This window comes from Aotus nancymaae, unplaced genomic scaffold (genome assembly GCF_030222135.1).
Source record: "Aotus nancymaae isolate 86718 unplaced genomic scaffold, 86718_ANA_hifiasm-v0.15.2.pri h1tg000022l_1, whole genome shotgun sequence".
Lineage (NCBI taxonomy): Eukaryota > Metazoa > Chordata > Mammalia > Primates > Aotidae > Aotus > Aotus nancymaae.
In genome coordinates this window covers 46,716,519-46,735,178 of record NW_026988435.1, presented here as the reverse complement: position 1 = coordinate 46,735,178, position 18,660 = coordinate 46,716,519, and the positions used below count along the sequence as shown (strand labels likewise).

Genomic DNA, 18,660 nt, shown 5'->3' with positions numbered 1-18,660 from the left:
GCTGGCCTGGGGGACACTGTGGGAGGCTGGAGGATGAGTGTCCCTGAGGGGTCGAAGCCTGGGCCAGAGGAAAGCAGGGACTGCAGCGGCCCTTGGCCCCTGTCCTCATGAGGCCCCTGCCCTCCCCTTTCTGGGGAGAAGTGAACCACCCATCCTCCAGGTGGTGACAGGGCCAGGCAGGCAGGGTGCACACCACAGGGGACCCTCGAGGCCCTCTCAGGGCTGGCAGTGGCCTCGGCCTTCCTGCTTCTCATCCCTGGTTGGGCAGGTGAGTGTCACTGGTGTGCAGGTGGCCTGAGCAGGGCAGGGTCTGCTCAGCAAGCTGCTTCCAGTGCTGGAGTGTGTTGACGGCTTTCTCCCTTCTGTGTCTGCGTGTCCTGTGTCCCGGCGTGGCGTCCCCATGGCAGCCACCCCAGCCCTGGACCTGGAGGCCGAGCCCAGCATGGACGTGATCTTGGTGGGATCCAGTGGGCTCTCAAGCCCTGTTCCCCCGGCCACAGGCAGAGGTGAGGGCTCATCTGCTTGTCGGACCAGTCACGTAGGACGCGGCCCCCAGGCCTGGACAAGGTCTGGAGTTCCAGGCTTCTGGAATGTTAATGCATTTTTCAGATACCCCCAGCAAGGGCAGGAGATTCCCCACCCACAGCCTTCCCCCGGGGCGAGGCATTTGACACACCAAGATAAGGTGTGGGGGAGGGGTGGGAGAGGCGCTCAGGCTCCTGTGGCTTCGGAAAATGAACCAGCGACGCTCACTTCTTGGCCGTATTTAAATTAAGAGATCAGAGGAGGAAGGAAAGGGGCTACTTCTTCTGTTCTTTTCCAGAGCTTATTGCATATGAAGTCAAGGTTAACCAGCGGAACATAGAAGGTGAGTGGAGTGTCTGCACGCTTACCCACAGCCAGGTGAAAGAGGCCGGCGTGGTGGCTCACACCTATAATCCCAGCACTTTGGGAGGCCGAGGTGGGAGAATCACTTGAGCCCCAGGAGTTTGAGACCAGCCTAGGCAACGTAGTGAGACTCTGTCTCTACAAAAAAAGAAAAGAATTAACCAGGCATGGTGGCACGCGCCCGTAGTCCCAGCTACCCATGTGGCTGAGTTGGGAGGATCGCCTGAGCCGGGGAGATGGAAGCCGCGGTGAGTGCACCGCACTCCAGCCTGAGGGCCCCATACGCCACTTGTGCCCCTTCTCCCTCTCCCAAGGCCCCTGCAGCTTCATTTAGAGCATACAGTTTGAGGTATCTCAGTTTATTTACAATTGCAACCATCATCACTATCTAATTTTAGAAGATTTTCATCACCCCCAAAAGAAAATCCCTGTCTAGCGCCGGCCCCTCCGAGCCCCGGCTCCTGCCCCGCTTCTCTAGCTCTAGCAGCCACTCCTTGACTTTGTCTCCACGCGCGTTTGCCTTTTCTGGAGCCCTCGAATTTCCAAACGGATTTAGGATCAGACTGTCAACTCCTGCCAAAAAGCCGGCTGGGATTTAGAGAGGGGTCTGCAAATCCATTTGGGGACTCATGCTCTTTTAACAACATTAAGTCTTTTTTTTTTTTTTTTGGAGACAGAGTCTCACTCTGTCCCCCAGGCTGGAGTGCAGAGGCATGATCTTGGCTCACTGCAACCTCCGTCTCCCAGGTTAAAGTGATTCTCCTGCCTCAGCCTCCCGAGTAGCTGGAAGTACAGGCACCCGTCACCATGCCCAGCTAATTTTTGTATTTTCAGTAGTAACAGGGTTTTGCCATGTTGGCCAGGCTGGTCTTGAACTCCTGAACTCAGGTGATCTGCCCACCTCAACCTCCCAAAGTGCTGGGATTACAGACGCGAGCCACTGCACCCAGCCAATATTAAGTCTTCTGATCCATGAACACAGGATAGCTTTCCATTTTGTTCCGTCTTTCTTAGCATCTTTCTTTTTTTTTTTTTAAAGACAGGATTTCACCATGTTGGCCAGGCTGGTCTCAAACTCCTGACCTCAGATGATCCGCTCTCCTCAGCCTCCCAAAGTGCTGGGATTGTAGGTTTGAGGCACCAGGCCCGGCTTCCTTAATGTCTTTCTTTCTTTCTTTCTTTTTTCGAGACGGAGTTTTGCTCTTGTTGCCCAGGCTGGAGTGCACCGGTGCGATCTCGGCTCACTGCAGCCTCCGCCTCCTGGGTTCAGGCGATTCTCCTGTCTCAGCCTCCTGAGTAGCTGGGACTACAGGCACGCACCAGCAGCCCGGCTAATTTTTGTATTCCTTAACACCTTTTACCCGTGTTTTGCAGTTTTCGGTGTAGAAGCCTCACGCTGCTTTGGCTAAATGTATTCCTAAGTCTTCCACTGCATTTGACGTCACCGTAAAACACCCTGCACTTTGAATGTTTCCTTTAGAGATCTGCCTCTGCTGCAGAAGCTTCCAGGTTCACACGCGGCACCCTCTGTTTGAGGGAGGGATGTGCGCTCCATGTAAGGTAGGCAGGGAGGCTGGGCGTGACTCCCTCACGGCCTCAGAGCGCGGAGGGCAGAAGCCAGCCTCGCTTCGCTCCTTCCAAGGACAAGTTCCTGGACGCCCTCTTCCTGTACGACGAGGACGGGTACCAGTCCTACTGCTCCATCTGCTCCTCTGGGGGGACGCTGCTCATCTGCGAAAACCCCGATTGCACCCGGTGAGGCCGGGGCCCTGCCCGGGGGCAAAGGGTGAAGGAGTCACTGCCAGGGGCTGAGGACGCATCCATCCTTCAGCTACTCATTCTGGAGTGTGGGGGGCTTTTCCTCCCAAAAGGAGGATTTCCCTGGAAGCTTCTGGTTTCTGCCTCAAATGTGTTCCTCCTGGGCACAGAGCCCTGACGTACGGGAGTCGGGCGTCTGCAGCTGGCGACTGATTTTTCATTCAGTATTGGTATTGCCTCATCACTGCGGTGATGGAAACCCCACACCCAGGCTGCCAGTCACGACCAAGGGTGACCAGGGGCATGTGCAGCCCTCAGCCATTACTCCCCAGCCCCGGCTCCATCCGTCGGCCCGTCCCCTCTGTCCTGGGCCATCCTCGTTTTCACAGCTCCCCCCACCCCAAGTTGTCTCCCCCAGCTGGTGTTCCTACCTCTGGTTTTGCTGGGAGTCCCTACGCTGTTTCCTCAGGCTCCAGAGTTTGGGGGCAGACAGGTGGCTTAGGGGGTTCCTTGAGATCTGTCATTGTCTATGAGCCTGCCTCCCTGTCCTCTGCACCCGGCTCGGCTCCTGTCACGCTGCGTCCCTAGGAAGGACCGTGTCCCCCTTGCCCGGTCTACCACCTGGCCTTCCCAGAGTGAGCTCCAGCGTGACTTTTCCCTCCGAAGCAAGGCTCAGGCCCCCCTCTGCCATCCTTGGCACACGCGGGCTGTCACGTCCGCCGCCGTGGTTTTCTGTCTGACCCTAGATGCTACTGCTTCGAGTGTGTGGATATCCTGGTCGGCCCCGGGACCTCGGGGAAGGTGCACGCCATGAGCAACTGGGTGTGCTTCCTGTGCCTGCCGTTCTCCCGCAGCGGGCTGCTCCAGCGCCGGAAGAAGTGGCGTAGCCATCTCAAGGCCTTCTACGACCAGGAGTCGGTGAGGAGCCCGCGGGGGGCAGGGCCGGCGGAATGCCAGGGCGCCTGGGCAGCAGCGCCGCAGGCTTCGCAGCAAACACTCTTTCCTGGGTTCCTCCGATAGCGGCTTCCACTCGGGTGGCTTTGAGTAAATGGCTTTGGTATGGCAGTTTTGTTTCTTCCAAGCCTAGGAACGAGGCTCTGCTAGCAGGTGGGAGAGGGCCAGGAGAGGGTGGCTGGCACGTCCTCAGCACGTCTCAAAGTCCAGCGTCCAGGAGCAAATGCCCTGGCCGATGCCGGCCAGATGTGGGCCCTTCTTGGGAGTCCAGCCGAGGAGCCGGGGGGCCAGGTGGGAGCCCCGGACAAAGGCGGAGAGGGTGGAACTGTGTCCCGAGAGGTGTGCCCGGGTCCTAAGCCCTGCCTGGGGATGTCATCTTATCTGGAAATAGGGCCTTTGCCCTATTGCTTTAGTTGAGGGTCATGAGGTGAGGTCATTCTGGACTTAGGGTGGCCCTAATGCTGCGACTAGTGTCCCTGTAAGAGATCTGGGACGTGGAGGCAGGGAAGGCAGTGACATGGTGATGGAGGCAGAGACTGGAGTGAGGCATCCACCAGCTATGGGTGCCAGCAGCCCTGAGAGCTGGGGGAGAGGCCGGGCTCATCTGCCCTGCCGGCCGGCACACTGTGACTTCAGACCTCTGGCCTCCTGAGCTGCAAGAGAACCATTTCTACTGTGCCGAGTCCCCTGGTCTGGTTTTGTTTCTTGGTTTTTTTGAGACAGAGTTTTGCTCTTGTTGCCCAGGCTGGAGTACAATGGCACCGTCTCGGCTCACCACAAACTCAGCCTTCCGGGTTCAAGTGATTCTCCTGCCTCAGCCTCCCAAGTAGCTGGGATTATAGGCATGCGCCACCTCGCCTGGCTAATTTTGTACTTTTAGTAGAGACGCGGTTTCACCATGCTGGCCAGGCTGGTCTCGAACTCCCAACCTCGTTATCCACCTGACTCAGTCTCCCAAAGGGCTGGGATGCCAGGCATGAGCCACTGCACCTGACACCCCCAGTCTGTTTAAATTTGCAGGCCACCCACAGGAAGCTCCTCTAGAAGGGGTGTGGCTCTCAGTGAGGCAGCAGCGGGGAGCAAGGCATCCCTGAGCTAAGCGTGAAACTGCACCGGCCTCCAGCTCACATTCTTAAGGTTGAGCGAAGTCATCTCTCCCTGCCCAGCAGGCTTCAACCTGCCCTACTTCTAAGGAAAGGGTCAGGTGGGGTGGTATCTTTTTTCAGGATTAATTAACTTTATTTTTCTTGTATATAAACACCGTGCTGTAGCCACAGCTGGGGCCTGGGTCCTCTGCACGCAGACGCTGGTACACACTGATAAGGTCGTCAGTGAACCCCTAATAGGGAGACTTGGTGAATACAGCCTCCTTCCAGAGGTCGGGGGTCAGGCAGCTGTAGGTCTGAGACAGCATCAAAGGTGGCCAGGACGGCAGTGCAGCCCCTGGCTGAGGTGTAGCAGTCATGATACCAGCCAACATAAGCAGCTTCTTGGGCACAGGCGCCGAGACGATGCCAGTACCCCCGGAAGCGAGGATGAGGTGCCCCAGCACAGATCCGAAGCGGCTTGTCACCTTGCAAGGGACAGTGTGGGGCTTGCCGATCCCATCCCCCAGTAGCCTCTGTGCACAGGGACGATGGAGAGCTTGGCCAGGGTGATGGCCCCACGGACGGCAGTGGCCGCCTCCTTGGAGCACTTAACACCCAGATGGACACGGCCATTGTGTAGTCCCGATGGCAACAAAGGCCTTGAACCTGGTGCGCTGGCCGGCGCGGGTCTGCTTCTGCACCTCTCTCAAAGACACAGTCTTTGAGACACAGTTTCTTCAAAACTGCGTCCTTGAGGGAGGCCCCCAGGGAAACGTCAATGATCGCAGATTCTTTGATGAGCAGGGAGAAGAGGTAGTTCTCTGCGGACTTGATCTCCATGTCCTTGACCGGGCAGCCCAGCTTGGTGACAGGTGTTCACTCCTTATCCTCAGCCCTCCCTCCTCAAGCTCCATGGCCTCGGCCCCGGCCCCGTCCACAGCCACGACCCCAGCCCCGATGCCACTGCTGAAACCTCCACGGTCCCCCCACCACGCAGCCCCAGCGTCATCCGACATGCGATATTTTCTTGGAGAAGAAGCTGGGCTGGTATTTTTGTGGGAATAGAACCTAGAGCTCTGAAAGCCGAGGCCTCCCGAGTTTTGGGCCTTGAGGAGGGTCTGGCTCTTTAACAGAGCAGGTGAGGTCAGAGCCAGCTGCCCGCCTGGACCGGCTGGTTGACAGGGGCAGGGCAACTGCAGGGCCTCACCTGCCCCCAAGGCTCACCTCTCCCTGGGTGGCTCTGACCTCGGGGGTCTCTTCTCCGAGGCTCTCTCGAAGCTACCTGGGTGACCAAGACCAGTCTGGCCAACGTGGTGAAACTCTACTAAAAATACGAAAGTTAGCTGGGCATGGTGGTGCATGCCTATGATCCCAGCTACTTGGGGGGCTGAGGCAGGAGAATCGCTTGTACCCGGGGAGTGGAGGTTGTGGTGAGCCGAGATCACATACTGCATTCCAGCGTGGGTGACAGCAATCATCTGTTTAAAAAAAAAAATAGTCGGGTGCAGTGGCTCACACCTGTAATCCCAGCACTTTGGGAGGCCAAGGCGGGCAGATCATGAGGTCAGTAGTTCAAGACCAGACGGCCCAACATGGTGAAACCCCATCTCTACTAAAAAATACAAAAATTAGCTGGGCATGGTGGCTCGTGCCTGTAATCCCAGCTACTTGGGAGGCTGAGGTAGGAGAATTGCTTGAACTGGGACCCGGGAGGCAGATTTTGTAGTGAGCCGAGATGGCGCCACTGCTCTCCAGCCTGGGCTACAGAGCAAGACTCCATCTCAAAAAAAAAAAAAATCAGTAAACCCTTCCACACCTACTGTCCCTTGGCTGGAGAAGGCTGGGGGTCAGAGAGGGAGGTCGAGGCTGGGGCAGGGGTGGGCGCTTCACAGGGGTAACGGGGTCAGGACAGGCCCAGTCAGGCTTCAACAGGTACGTCTCCGATGAGTCTCGGGTGAGCGTTCATCCGGGGAAGCGTTTTTATTGTAACTCAAGGGCTCTGTAACCTAATAGCCGGCACAATGTCCTGTTTTGGTGTTTTAATAAATAGAAGAGTCCACTTGAGATGTTCGAAACCCTGCCTGTGTGGAGGAGACAGCCGGTGCGGGTGCTGGCCCTTTTTGGGGACATCAAGAAAGGTGAGTCAGTGATGTTCCGAAGACACACAGGAAGATGCCTCCACACACCTGGCTGCCTCACAGGCCACCCACCCCCGGGGTCCCCACACCCTCCTCCACCCAAACCTCTGTCCCCAGGCTGGCTGCCTGCTGGTGTCCTCCACCCCGGGCCTGTGCTGAGGCCTTTGGAAATCCCACTTGTCTTCTGGCCCTGTAGGCAAGGCAGAATCCCTGAAGACACTCCCTCGCCTCTGGCCACCTCTGTTAGGGATGGGTCCCCCGGGGACATCTGCTAATGCCACAGTGTCTCAGAGCAGCCTCACTCAGGGGTGCGTATCTGCCCCATGCAGCTGACCGGGAGCCTGATTCCACGGCCCCCATAGCCTGCCCCAGGTCTTGCTGCCCAGGCGGGGCTGAGGCAACCCGGGCTTCCTCCTAGGTGGTCCCAGGGCTCCGCAGCTCACACCAGCTGAACAGTGGAGTGGACTCCACCGCTCTGGATTCCTAACCAGTGGTGACATCGCATCCCAAAAATGCCTGCTGCTCTAATACAGTGCTTGACGTTTTTGGGGGAGGGGGAGAAGTCTCACTCTGTTACCAGGCTAGAGTGCAGTGGCGCAATCTCAGCTCACTGCAACCTCCACCTCCCCGGTTCAAGTGATGATTCTTCTGCCTCAGCTAGAGTAGCTGGGACTACAGGTGTGCACCACCATGCCCGGCTAATGTTTGTATTTTTAGTAGAGACAGGGTTTCACCATGTTGGCCAGGCTAGCCTCGAACTCCTGACCTTAGGTGATCCACCCACCTCTGCCTCCCAAAGTGCTGGGATTACAGGCGTGAGCCACCACACCCAGCCTTAGTTCTTGACATTCTTAAATCAATACTTGGTGATGTCTGCTTGTTTAGCTTATTATGAGACAAAACCTCCATCCTAAATCCTCCTGCCACATCACTAAAAAGATGAAGTCAGGCCGGGCTCAGTGGCTCACACCTATAATCCCAACACTTTGGGAGGCTGAGGCAGGCAGATCAATTGGAGATCAGGAGTTGGAGACCAGCCTGACCAACATGTTGAAAACCCATCTCTATAAATAAACAAAAAAAAAATAGCCAGGCATGGTGGCACATACCTGTAGTCCCAGCTACTTGGGAGGTTGAGGCAGGAGAATTGCTTGAACCCAGGAGGCAGAGGTTGCAGTGAGCCAAGATCGTGCCACTGCACCCCAGCCTGGCACGTGGTGACAGAGCAAGACTCTGTCTCAAAAAAAAAATTTTTTTTGTGGATATGGTGACTTGCTGTGTTGCCCAAGCCAGGCACAGTGGTTCACGCCTGTAATCCCAGAACTTTGGGAGGTTGAGGCGGGCAGATCACCTAAGGTTGGGAGTTCGAGACCAGCCTGGCCAACATGGTGAAACCCTGTCTCTACTAAAACTACAAAAATTAGCCGGGCATGGTGGCGCATGCCTGTAATCCCAGCTACTTGGGAGGCTGAGGCAGGAGAATCGCTTGAACCGCAGAGGTGGAGGTTGTGGTGAGCCGAGATCACGCCACTGCACTCCAGCCTGGGCAATAACAGTAAAACTCCATCTCAAAAAAAAAATTGTCTCCTTAATGGTAAGAGGGTCCTCTGATCGGCCACCAGCCCTTCGAGTCCCTGTAGTGGCACAATCCACGCTCACCCACTGGGCCTTCTGGTCTCCCCATCCAGAGCTGACGAGTCTGGGCTTTTTGGGAAGCGGTTCTGACCAGGGGCAGCTGAAGCACTTGGATGACGTCACAGACGTAGTGAGGAAGGACGTGAGTACCGCTGCACACTTTAGGACCGCGTGTGAGCAGGGGCGCGGGGTCCCTCAGGCAATGCCAAGTATGAGGTGGGCAAGGAGGCGGCAGCAGCGCTGGGGGGAGCCCCGAACCCCCCGGCCTCTCGGCAGCCCGGTGCGGGTCCGGGGTCTGGCAGTGGTCAGTCCCCCGACAGCAGTGCAGGGCTGAGCAGCAGGCGGTTGTGGTCCGGGGTCTGGCAGCCCCCCGACAGCAGTGCAGGGCTGAGCAGCAGGCGGTTGTGGTCCCAGCACTGCCAGAGCCAGAGCAGGGCAGCTGGGCAAGCATCTTGTCCAACGCCTTGAAAGCCAAGTGCCAGTTTCCACTGCCTTTGATGGGGCACCATCCGGCAAGGAGGAGCTGGACCCCACTCCACCCTCTAAGATGAGGAGGCTGGGCCTTGACCTGGACAACCGGTCGCTGTTTGAAGGCGTTCTCCTGCTGCTGGAAGATGACGCGGCTCCAGCCGTGGGTTCCCTCTGCGGGCCGGAGTCCCCGCTGCCCCGGCGCCTTCCCACACTGCTGTTAGGGAAACCCGTGCACCCACCTGTGTGCGGGTCTTTGGGGGTGCCAGCCTGGCACCAGCAGCCCCCATCAGCTCCGCTGCCCACACAGTAAAGCTGTCACTCAGAGACCCGCACGTAACACCTGCCGTTAACAGGTTTCTCCTCTGGCTACATGGGGAGGATGCACCAGAGGCCCCGTGAGGAGTCTGGGGCTAATGGGATTCCGGCTGTTACGTGATTTGAGGGGGGTCCAGGGAAGCGGGGTCCGTTCTGGACTCTGGTGCTGTCAAGAGACGGAGTCTCTCTCTCTGTTGCCCAGGCTGCAGTGCGGTGGCACAATCTCAGCTCACCGCAACCTCCACCTCCCGGGTTCAGGCGATTCTCCTGCCTCAGTCTTCCCAAGCAGCTGGGATTACAGGCGCACCACGCTCAGCTAATTTTTTGTATTTTTAGGAGAAACAGGGTTTCACTATATTGGCCAGGCTGGTCTTGAACTCCTGACCTCAGGTGATCCACCCGCCTTGGCCTCCCAAGTAGCTGGGATTACAGGCATGAGCCACCGTGCCCAGCCGTTGATGTTTTCTGAAGAAGAAAGACAGGATGAGGGCCGTCACTGTTTATGAAGCCAGCGCTGCCCACAGCCCCCCCTTGGTCACTTTCCTGGCTGAAGGGCACCCTTGTCTTGTCTGTGTTCGGGCAGGACTGGGGGGTGGCTGTGATTTGTCTTCCGGCTCGGCCATGGAGCGGCCTGGTCATGGGTGCTCTGCAGCGGCTGTTTCTGCCCAGCAGGGAAGGCTGTGTCCCGCTGACAACGGACACTGCCTGCTGTGTTCACACAGGACAGAGTCACTTACCTTCTCAGGTGGTCTGCGGTGTTGGGGCTCCCAGGACTGGCTCTCCAAGGGCAATGTGATGACAGACAGAAAAACCAAATTCTGCCAAAGTATTTAAACAGGCTTATTCTGAACCATGGTCCGGGAAACAGTCCCTCGAGAGGTCCCGAAGACGTGCACCCGAGGCAGTCAGTTACAATTTGGTTTTATACATTTCAGAGAGACGGGAATGGCAGATAGAATCAGAAACCAGTACACAGGTCTGCCGCGGTGTCTCGCGCCTGTAATCCCAGTACACTGAGCTCAGGCGTTCAAGACCAGCCTGGGCAACATAGTGAAACCTCATCTCTACCAGACATACAAACACGTTGGCTGGTGTGGCGGGGCTCACTTGCGGTCCCAGCCACTCCAGAGGCTGAGGCAGGAGGATTACTTGAACACAGGAGGTGGAGGTTGCAGTGAGCCGAGATCTCGCCATTGCACCACAGCCTGGGTGACAAAGTGAGATCCCATCTCAAAAAAATCAATAAATCAATAAATAATCAATACATAGAAGGTGCACATTGGTTTAGCCCCAAAAGGTAGGATATCTTGGAGCAGGGCTTACAGGTTAGAGGTGGGTTTAGAGATTCTTCAGTTGGCAGTTGGTTGAAAGAGTTAAGCTTTGCCTGAAAACTTGGAGTCAGTAGAAAGGAATGCTTGAGTGAAAATAAGGAGGTCTGCTGTCTGCCGGGTGATGCCATGGCAGAGTCGCCGTATACCGGGTCAGAAACACCCATTTAACAAGCTTTTGTGGTTTGTAAGGCGTGATTCCCCCACGCTCCTTAGAAAGGAATTTGGGCAGAATTCAGTCCCCAAACTCACAGCACAGTCTCCTCTGGGCTCCAGGCAGGCAGCCCCTGAGGCTGGTGGCGGCTGCGGGTGGCTCTGCCCTCGTGGGCTCCACTCCACGGCTCGCCCCGGCCTGCGGGTCCTGCCAGCTGAGCAGGGTCCGCTCTGGGGACACCTGCTGCCTCAGTGCCACGCCCTCTCTCCTGCAGGTGGAGGAGTGGGGCCCGTTCGACCTCCTGTATGGCGCCACACCTGCCCCCGGCCACGCCTGTGACCATCCTCCTGGTGAGTGATGATGCTTCAGAAACGGCCTGTGGTCAGCTCCGGTTCCCCGGGCAGCCTGCCCCCTACCCTGTTTCCTCTCCCCCGTCCCCACCACATGCCAGGGCAGAAACTGTGAAGTGTCTGCACTTTTTTAAAAACAGCTTTATTGAGGCATCACTGACAGTAAGTTGCACAACTCCATGAGTTCTGACCGAGCTATACACCCACACACCCTCATGATGAGCAGGAGAGTGAGCAAGCCCGTCGCCACAGGCTCCCCGCTGGCCCCGTGCAGCCCCCCAGCCTGCCCACGTCTCTGCAGCTCACGTGTCCTTTGGAGCTCCCTCCAGAGGGCGGTATTTGCGCCGGGCAGGCGCTCTGCCGTCAGCTCCTGGCTCACTCAGGTTGCCCGTCTTTTCCCAACGCCGGGCCTGCCGGGGAGGGGGTTCCTTGCACCTCTGTGGCTCTGGCACAGCGAGTCCCACGCCCTCAGGCCTCTATTGCTGCTGGAGGGACAGAGCTGCCACAGGGGCAGGGGACCCCTCAGACCCAGGCCGGCACATCCCCTCGATGCCCCCAGCCCTGCTCTCGTGCCTCAGGCTCCTTAGGCCCCTGCCCAGATGCACCTGAACATCCCCAGAGCCCTCCACCCTGTTCCCCCAGCCTGGTACCTGTTCCAGTTCCACCGGCTCCTGCAGTACGCTCGGCCCTCGGGCAGCACCCGGCCCTTCTTCTGGATGTTCGTGGACCATCTGAGGCTAAACAAAGAAGACCAAGACCTCGTGTATCGCTTCCTGGAGGTGTGTGGGTGGCCGGGCGGTCCTCCCTCTGGCCCATGCCCATGTGAGGGAGGGGCTGTTGGGGTGGAGCTCAGCCTACACTCCAGGCTCCGGGCCAGGCCCCCTGCGGCCCCCGCTTTCCAGGTGGGCAAAGGACTCAGGAGAGCTGCTGCGCGGCTCAGGCAGGGGCTGTGGTGCCTGGGACACCAGACTCCTTCCAGGACGGCCATGGAGGGTGGTCCCACCTCGCACCTCTCCCGTGCTCGCAGAACTCAGCTGCGGGGACTCACCTCCTCCCGCCCTGCCCCCTCAGTCTGCACACACACGTGCATGTCACACCACACACACTCACAGGTGCACACACTTGCCTCACACACGGGCACACCACACACACATGCTCACACCACACACTCACATAAACAGCCTTTCTTCATGCGTCTGAATCCCAATTATCAGAGGAACCACTTTTGGGCTCAGTGACGGATCCATCTGGGACGGACAGGCCGGGTGTTCCAGATACTTCCAGGGTGGGGCAGGGACTGCCACACCTCAGCCACAGGAGACAGGCCACAGGAGACAGGCCACAGGAGACAGGCGCAAGGGTCAGGAGGGGGACGTTCCTCATGCTCTCGGTTGCACAGAGGGGCCGCAACCAGCGAGGGCTCCGACCACCGAGCGGGCAGCACCTGTGGGCTGGAGATTTGCTGGGGTCTGGGTGGGGTCAAGGGTCTGGATGGGGTTGAGGTTACAGGTAAGGTCGAGAGTCCAGACAGGGTCGAGAGTCCAGACAGGGTCAAGGGTCCAGGAGGGGTCCAGGGTCTTCTGGTGCTGGGAATCTCATGGAGAGGCTGGGGTCCAGGGAAGCGGGGTCCGTTCTGGACTCCGGTGCTATCAGGAGACGGAGTCTTTCTGTTTCCCAGACTCCACGAACTGAGAACCACAAGGTCTGTGCTTTTAAAACAGGAGGCTGTTTCTCTAACGGGGGGACAGCTTGCAAAGCCTTGTTCCCCAGGCTGGGAAGCGTGGTCTCCGCTGCCAGGACCAGAGCCAGGAGGAGGCGTTTGGAAGGGCAGGGGTGGCCAGGGCAGGGGCTCCGTGCTGAGCAGGTTATGGAGGAGCGGCGAATATTTATAAAGGGCCCCTGCTGCACGCATACTAAGCAAACGTGTGTAACATGCGGCCCGCGTTCGTGCCTGGGTGGAGCCTTCACATGTGACTGTCGCCGTGAGGCCCTAAACGTCAGAGTCTTCTCAGGACACGCAGGCGCTCAAGTGCGCAGCCTCTGTAAACCGGCCAGAGCCGGTCCATGGTGGGGGTCCCTTACCAGGAGGAGGTTCCTGAAGTCAGTGTCCCGCCCAATCAGAGCCGTGGTCACGGCGGTGGGACGGGGTCACCCGGCGTCTGCAGGTGGATGAGCTGCGGTCGTCTGAATCTTGCTCATCGACGGGGGCCGGTGCTTGTGTAGCCGCTGGAGGCAAAGCGGCGGTGGTGAGGGCAGAGTCCGTCCTCTGGGTGTGGGGCACGCGGCTCCACCCTTCCTAGCGTGCCTGAAGTCCCGTCTGTAATTGGTATCTTACTGCCACAGAGTCTGTTCTGTTGGTTTAAAATGATTCATCAGCTGTTTTCTCCAAAGGTGATGTTTAAGAAAAAGGCGGGGACGTAGAGGACCCAGTCAGGCTAGAAAGTCGGTCGACCGCATAGGGCCATTGGCAGCTGAGGCCAGTGGGCCCGTCGGGGGGGCAGCGCTCACCGTCCAGGTCCCCTGACCCACGGCCACCCCTCCCATCCCCAGATGGAGCAGGCCACCATCCCGGATGTCTGCGGCGGAGTCCTGCAGGGCGCTGTCCGAGTGTGGAGCAACATCCCAGCCATCAGGAGGTATTTCCCGGGCAGCTGGAGCCGTTCAGGGCCAGGAGGACCCAGAAGTGGGGTTCACCAAGGAAACAGTGTCTGTCTAGCAGAGCCAAGCCCAGAGCAACCTCTGCCCTGGTGGCCCTCGGGAGCACCCTTAGACCCTGGAGGCACCGAAGCCCAAGGACGCCCCTTTCCTCTTGGGGACCTTCTCCAGTGCTGGCTCTCAGCTTCTCAGGGTCCAGCCCCTGGAAACCCTCATGTGCCTTAACGGCCTGGCCCTGGATCGGCTGCAGCCTCCAGGCTTTCCCTCTGTGTCGCCTCCTCACCTCCCTCGCACACCCACAGGCGCCTCACGTGTGCTCACACTCAGCCGCACTCACACAACTCACATGCTCATCCACACACCTGTGTGCTCATGCAGTCATTCCCCCCCACACACAGTCATCCCCACGGTCACACTCATCCACACGCACACATGCTCAGTCACACTGTCACACGCTCACAGCACACACACTCATGGCTCACACACACACAGTCATCCCCACGGTCACACACATCCACACACACACATGCTCAGTCACACTGTCACACGCTCACAGCACACACACTCATGGCTCACACACACAGTCATCCTCATGGTCACACACATCCACACACACATGCTCAGTCACACTGTCACATGTTCACACAGCACACACACTCATGGCTCACACACACAGTCATCCTCATGGTCACACACATCCACACACACATGCTCAGTCACACTGTCACATGTTCACACAGCACACACACTCATGGCTCACACACACAGTCATCCTCATGGTCACACACATCCACACACACATGCTCAGTCACACTGTCACATGTTCACACAGCACACACACTCACGGCTCACACACAGTCATCCTCATGGTCACACACATCCACACACACATGCTCAGTCACACTGTCACACGCTCACAGCACACACACTCACGGCTCACATATACACATTCATCACCACGGTCACACTCATCCACACACACTTGCTCAGTACACTGTCACATGCTCACACATGTTCACATGTGCTCACTCACACAAACACAGGCACACATGCATCAGTCTCACACCCACCCACACGCTTGCACACCCACAGCACACTCCTGGGCCTCCGTCCTCACCTTCCGGTGCCTTAAACACACGGCCCCGCCCCACATGCCCTCCCGCCACACCCATGGTCTCTCCCAGCTGCCTACCCCCCTTGGCAGCCTTTCTGAACGGCCCAGACCTTGCACCCCACAGCCAGCCGCCCATCCATCCCCTCACTCCCACACCTGCCTGGCGTGCCCAGCATGCATGTGCATTCCTGTGGAAGCAGCGCCTTCTGGCTCAGCTGAGTCATGTCTCTTCCTGAGTGAGTTCTGGAAACTTCTTCCTCTCACCTCTCTGGTTCTGGCATTCTCCCAGCTCTCCACCATGCCATGATCATCCTGTGGCCTGGCACCTGCCAAGGTGTGGTGCCCGCAGGTCCTGCTGGCCTGGCCTCCCCTGGATTTGAGTTTGAGTGGGGCTGAGCTGAAGAGCTTTGCCAGAACGCTTTCTTTTTTTTGAGTCGGAGTTTCGCTCTTGTTACCCAGGCTGGAGTGCAATGGCGCGATCTCGGCTCACCGCAACCTCCGCCTCCTGGGTTCAAGCAATTCTCCTGCCTCAGCCTCCTGAGTAGCTGGGACTACAGGCGTGCACCACCATGCCCAGCTAATTTTTTTTGTATTTTTAGTAGAGACGGGGTTTGACCATGTTCACCAGGATGGTCTCAATCTCTTGACCTCGTGATCCACCCGCCTCGGCCTCCCAAAGTGCTGGGATTACAGGCGTGAGCCACTGCGCCCGGCCCCCGGAAGTGCTGGGATGACAGGCGTGAGCCCCCGCGCCCGGCCTAGAATGCTTTCTCTTAGAAGCCCTCTCACCTGCATGCCTCCCTACAACCTCCCCCTAACCCTAGTCCTGCTGCCCGCCACACCACTCCTTGAGGGGGCCGTGTCAGGCTCTGTGAGGCTGGGAGAGCAGGGGTGAAGGTGGGGGCAGACCCAGCAACACCTGTGTGCGCTACAGGGCATGCCTCACGCGCTGTCTGGCCTGGAGGCTCCTTAGCCATGTGCGTCCACACATTAGCGAGAGGACAGCGCACCATCAGGGTCCTTACGTGGCGGACCCAGGGTCACAAGGCTGCTCCACCAAAGGCGCCTCCTTCCGCTCCAGTGGCCACACGTGCGGCCCCTGCAGGGTTGGGCCATGGGCTGGCAGCTGCCTCTTCCCAGGCCCCCCATTCTGAGCGAGGCCCTGCAGGGCTCTTCCGAGGGCTGCATGCACCTGCATCCTGTCCTGGGGGTCGCATGGTTCCCAGAAGGAGGCTGGCAGCTCCTTCTCACAGGTGTGCCTCCCAGGCTCTGGGTGTCCCCACAGTGACGTGAGACACACCCCCTCACTAAAAGGAGAAATCATTTTGCAGAGATGGCCACCATCGCTCCCAGGATGGTCAAAGACAGTCCCCACTGCCCAAGGGAGGCCTTCACCCCAGAATAAGCTGAGGAATGTTCCTTGGCTCCAGTGGGGTGGCTGGGAGCGTGAGAGGGGGTATCACTGCCAAGTCTCCAAAGCCCCTCTTCCCAAGGGCCCCTCACACAGCAGGCTGGCAGGGGACCCCTTCCTCTCCCCACCTCCCCTCCTGCGCCCAGGGCTGGGGCTTCCAGCACAGGCAGCCCTGGGAACCCAGGGGGCGGGCTTTGGAATAGACTTCCCCAGGAATGCGAGGATGTGGCCAACCTTTGCCCGGAGTCTTGCCCTTTTCTCTTGGGGGTGTTGCCCAGGGATGGTGACGTCCTCTAGCGAGGGCCGTGGAGCTCGCAGTTCACACAGAGTGGGACCTTACACGGAGCTGGACTCATTTCTCAGAGTCCAAGACTCTGATCCTTGGGGACCCTGCCTGTCACCCCCTGCCTGCTTCCCAGGGGATCCGCCCCCCTTCCCCCACCCCCCGCCGGTGGAGGCAGGAAACGGGGCAGCCACCTGGTTCCCTGCTGCTCACTCCACCTCCTGGAGAAAAACTCCCAGAATGGGGTGGGGACTTCTGGGAATCTTAGCGCCTGGGACAACTGAGAGACAGGCTGTTCCCCTCACCCCCGGCAGCGCTTTGTCCCCAGCCCTGTCTCCTGGGCACCGCACCAGCTCACAGCTCCCCTCCCCTCTCCTCCCCTCTCCCCTTCCCTTGGCAGCAGGCACTCGGCCTTGCCTTCAGAAGAAGAATTGTCCGTGCTGGCTCAGAACCGACAGAGCTCCAAGCTCCCCACCCAGCGGCCCATCAAGCTGCTGAAGAGCTGCTTTCTCCCCCTAAGAGAGTATTTCAAGTATTTTTCAACAGAACTCACTTCCTCTTCATAAATGAGTCACTATACTGTGAAAAGTAAAAAAGACTTCCTAGAACAAGCCCAGCTCTCCTGACGCCGTCTTCCTCTCCTCTTCCGCTCGTTTCATTTGCTGGTTGCTGGTCTCTGGCTTCCTCGTGTCACTGCAGGCCCACACTCCGCAGGGTTCTGGAGACCCAGGGTCTCTCCCCCGTCACCCTGGCTCAGGGACAGGGCGAGGCCCAGACCGCACGTCGTGGGTCAGTCACACTGTCACACGCTCACAGCACACACACTCATGGCTCACACACACAGTCATCCTCATGGTCACACACATCCACACACACACATGCTCAGTCACACTGTCACACGCTCACAGCACACACAGTCATGGCTCACACATTTCTGTGAGAAAACATTTCTGTGTTCTAGCTGAGAAGCTAAAATACAGGTATTGGTTGTGTCTAGTATAGGCACAGCAGGCTGGCATCCTGCAGGGCATGGAGTGGAGGCGGGAAATGGGCAGGAGGCGTCTGAGAAGCGCCTGCGCTGGGTCCCAAGGGATGCACTTATTGGTGGAACCTTCCCCAAGAGACCAAGACCGCTGTTTGCTTTCTTTTTTTTTTTTCTTTTTCTGTTTTTGGATGGAGTCTCGCTCTGTCACCCAGGCTGGAGTGCAGTGGTGTGATCTCGGCTCACTGCAACCTCCACCTACCAGGTTCAAGCGATTCTCCTGCCTCAACCTCCTGACTAGCTGGGATTACAGGTGTGCGCCACCACACCCAGCTAATCTTTGTATTGTTAGTAGAGACGGGGTTTCGCCATGTTGGCCAGGCTTGTCTTGAACTCGTGACCTCCAGTGATCCACCTGTGTCAGCCTCCCGAAGTGGTGGGATTACAGGTGTGCACCACCACACCCGGCCACTGTTTGCTTTCATAGAGAAAACCATGCGCCCTGATCATAGCTGCACCAAACAACCCCGGAAAGTACCAGACGGCAGCCTTGGAGGGCAGAGGAGGGACCTGCTGAACAGATGGTTCGGAGACCAAGGCCAGAGCCACGCACAAAGGGTGTCACCTGTGTCGTACTCCGGGCGGTGTCACTTGCAGAAAGCAGGGCTCTTCCTGGCCTGCTGCAGTTTGAGTTTGAGTGAGGATAAGCCCACCAGAAAGCTCTGCCGCAGGCTGGGCTCAAATCACATGAAATGAATCCCGCAGGGGACCTCTGGGGTCTGCACTGGGACTACTGGTGGTACATAAAACGCTTGTGGAAGAGAGGTTAAAGTTGGACCTTTTGAAGATTAAAACTATGTGTCTTGAAGTAGAGTCCACATCTTCACTTGAACTAACATGGCTGGATCCTCTTTGGACAGTCCCGGACTCTGACAACACAGGTCTCACGTCCAGGGATGAATGCAGCGGGCTCCGTAATGACCCGGGGTTCCTGAAGCCACAGAAAACAGGGGAGCGCAGGTGAGGCTATCGAAGGGCAAATGAGCCCTCTAGGGAGGCTGTGCTCAAGCTGTCAGTCAAAGGGGGCTGAGGCCATCGTGAGCCCACAGGCCAGGCCTGTGGTGAGAGCTCCGGGC

At 58.1% G+C, this 18,660-nt stretch overlaps 1 protein-coding gene across 1 annotated transcript; it reads left to right on the top strand.

Moving 5' to 3' along the window:
• The first annotated feature begins 400 nt into the window (after positions 1-400).
• On the top strand, positions 401-17,108 carry DNMT3L (DNA methyltransferase 3 like). The gene is made up of 11 exons (XM_012447366.3): positions 401-506; positions 824-868; positions 2,369-2,448; positions 2,531-2,643; positions 3,393-3,564; positions 6,739-6,826; positions 8,515-8,603; positions 11,004-11,079; positions 11,722-11,858; positions 13,630-13,715; positions 16,943-17,108. Exons 1-11 carry the CDS (start codon positions 401-403, stop codon positions 17,106-17,108), a joined length of 1,158 nt encoding a protein of 385 aa, XP_012302789.2.
• Positions 17,109-18,660: the final 1,552 nt, after the last annotated feature.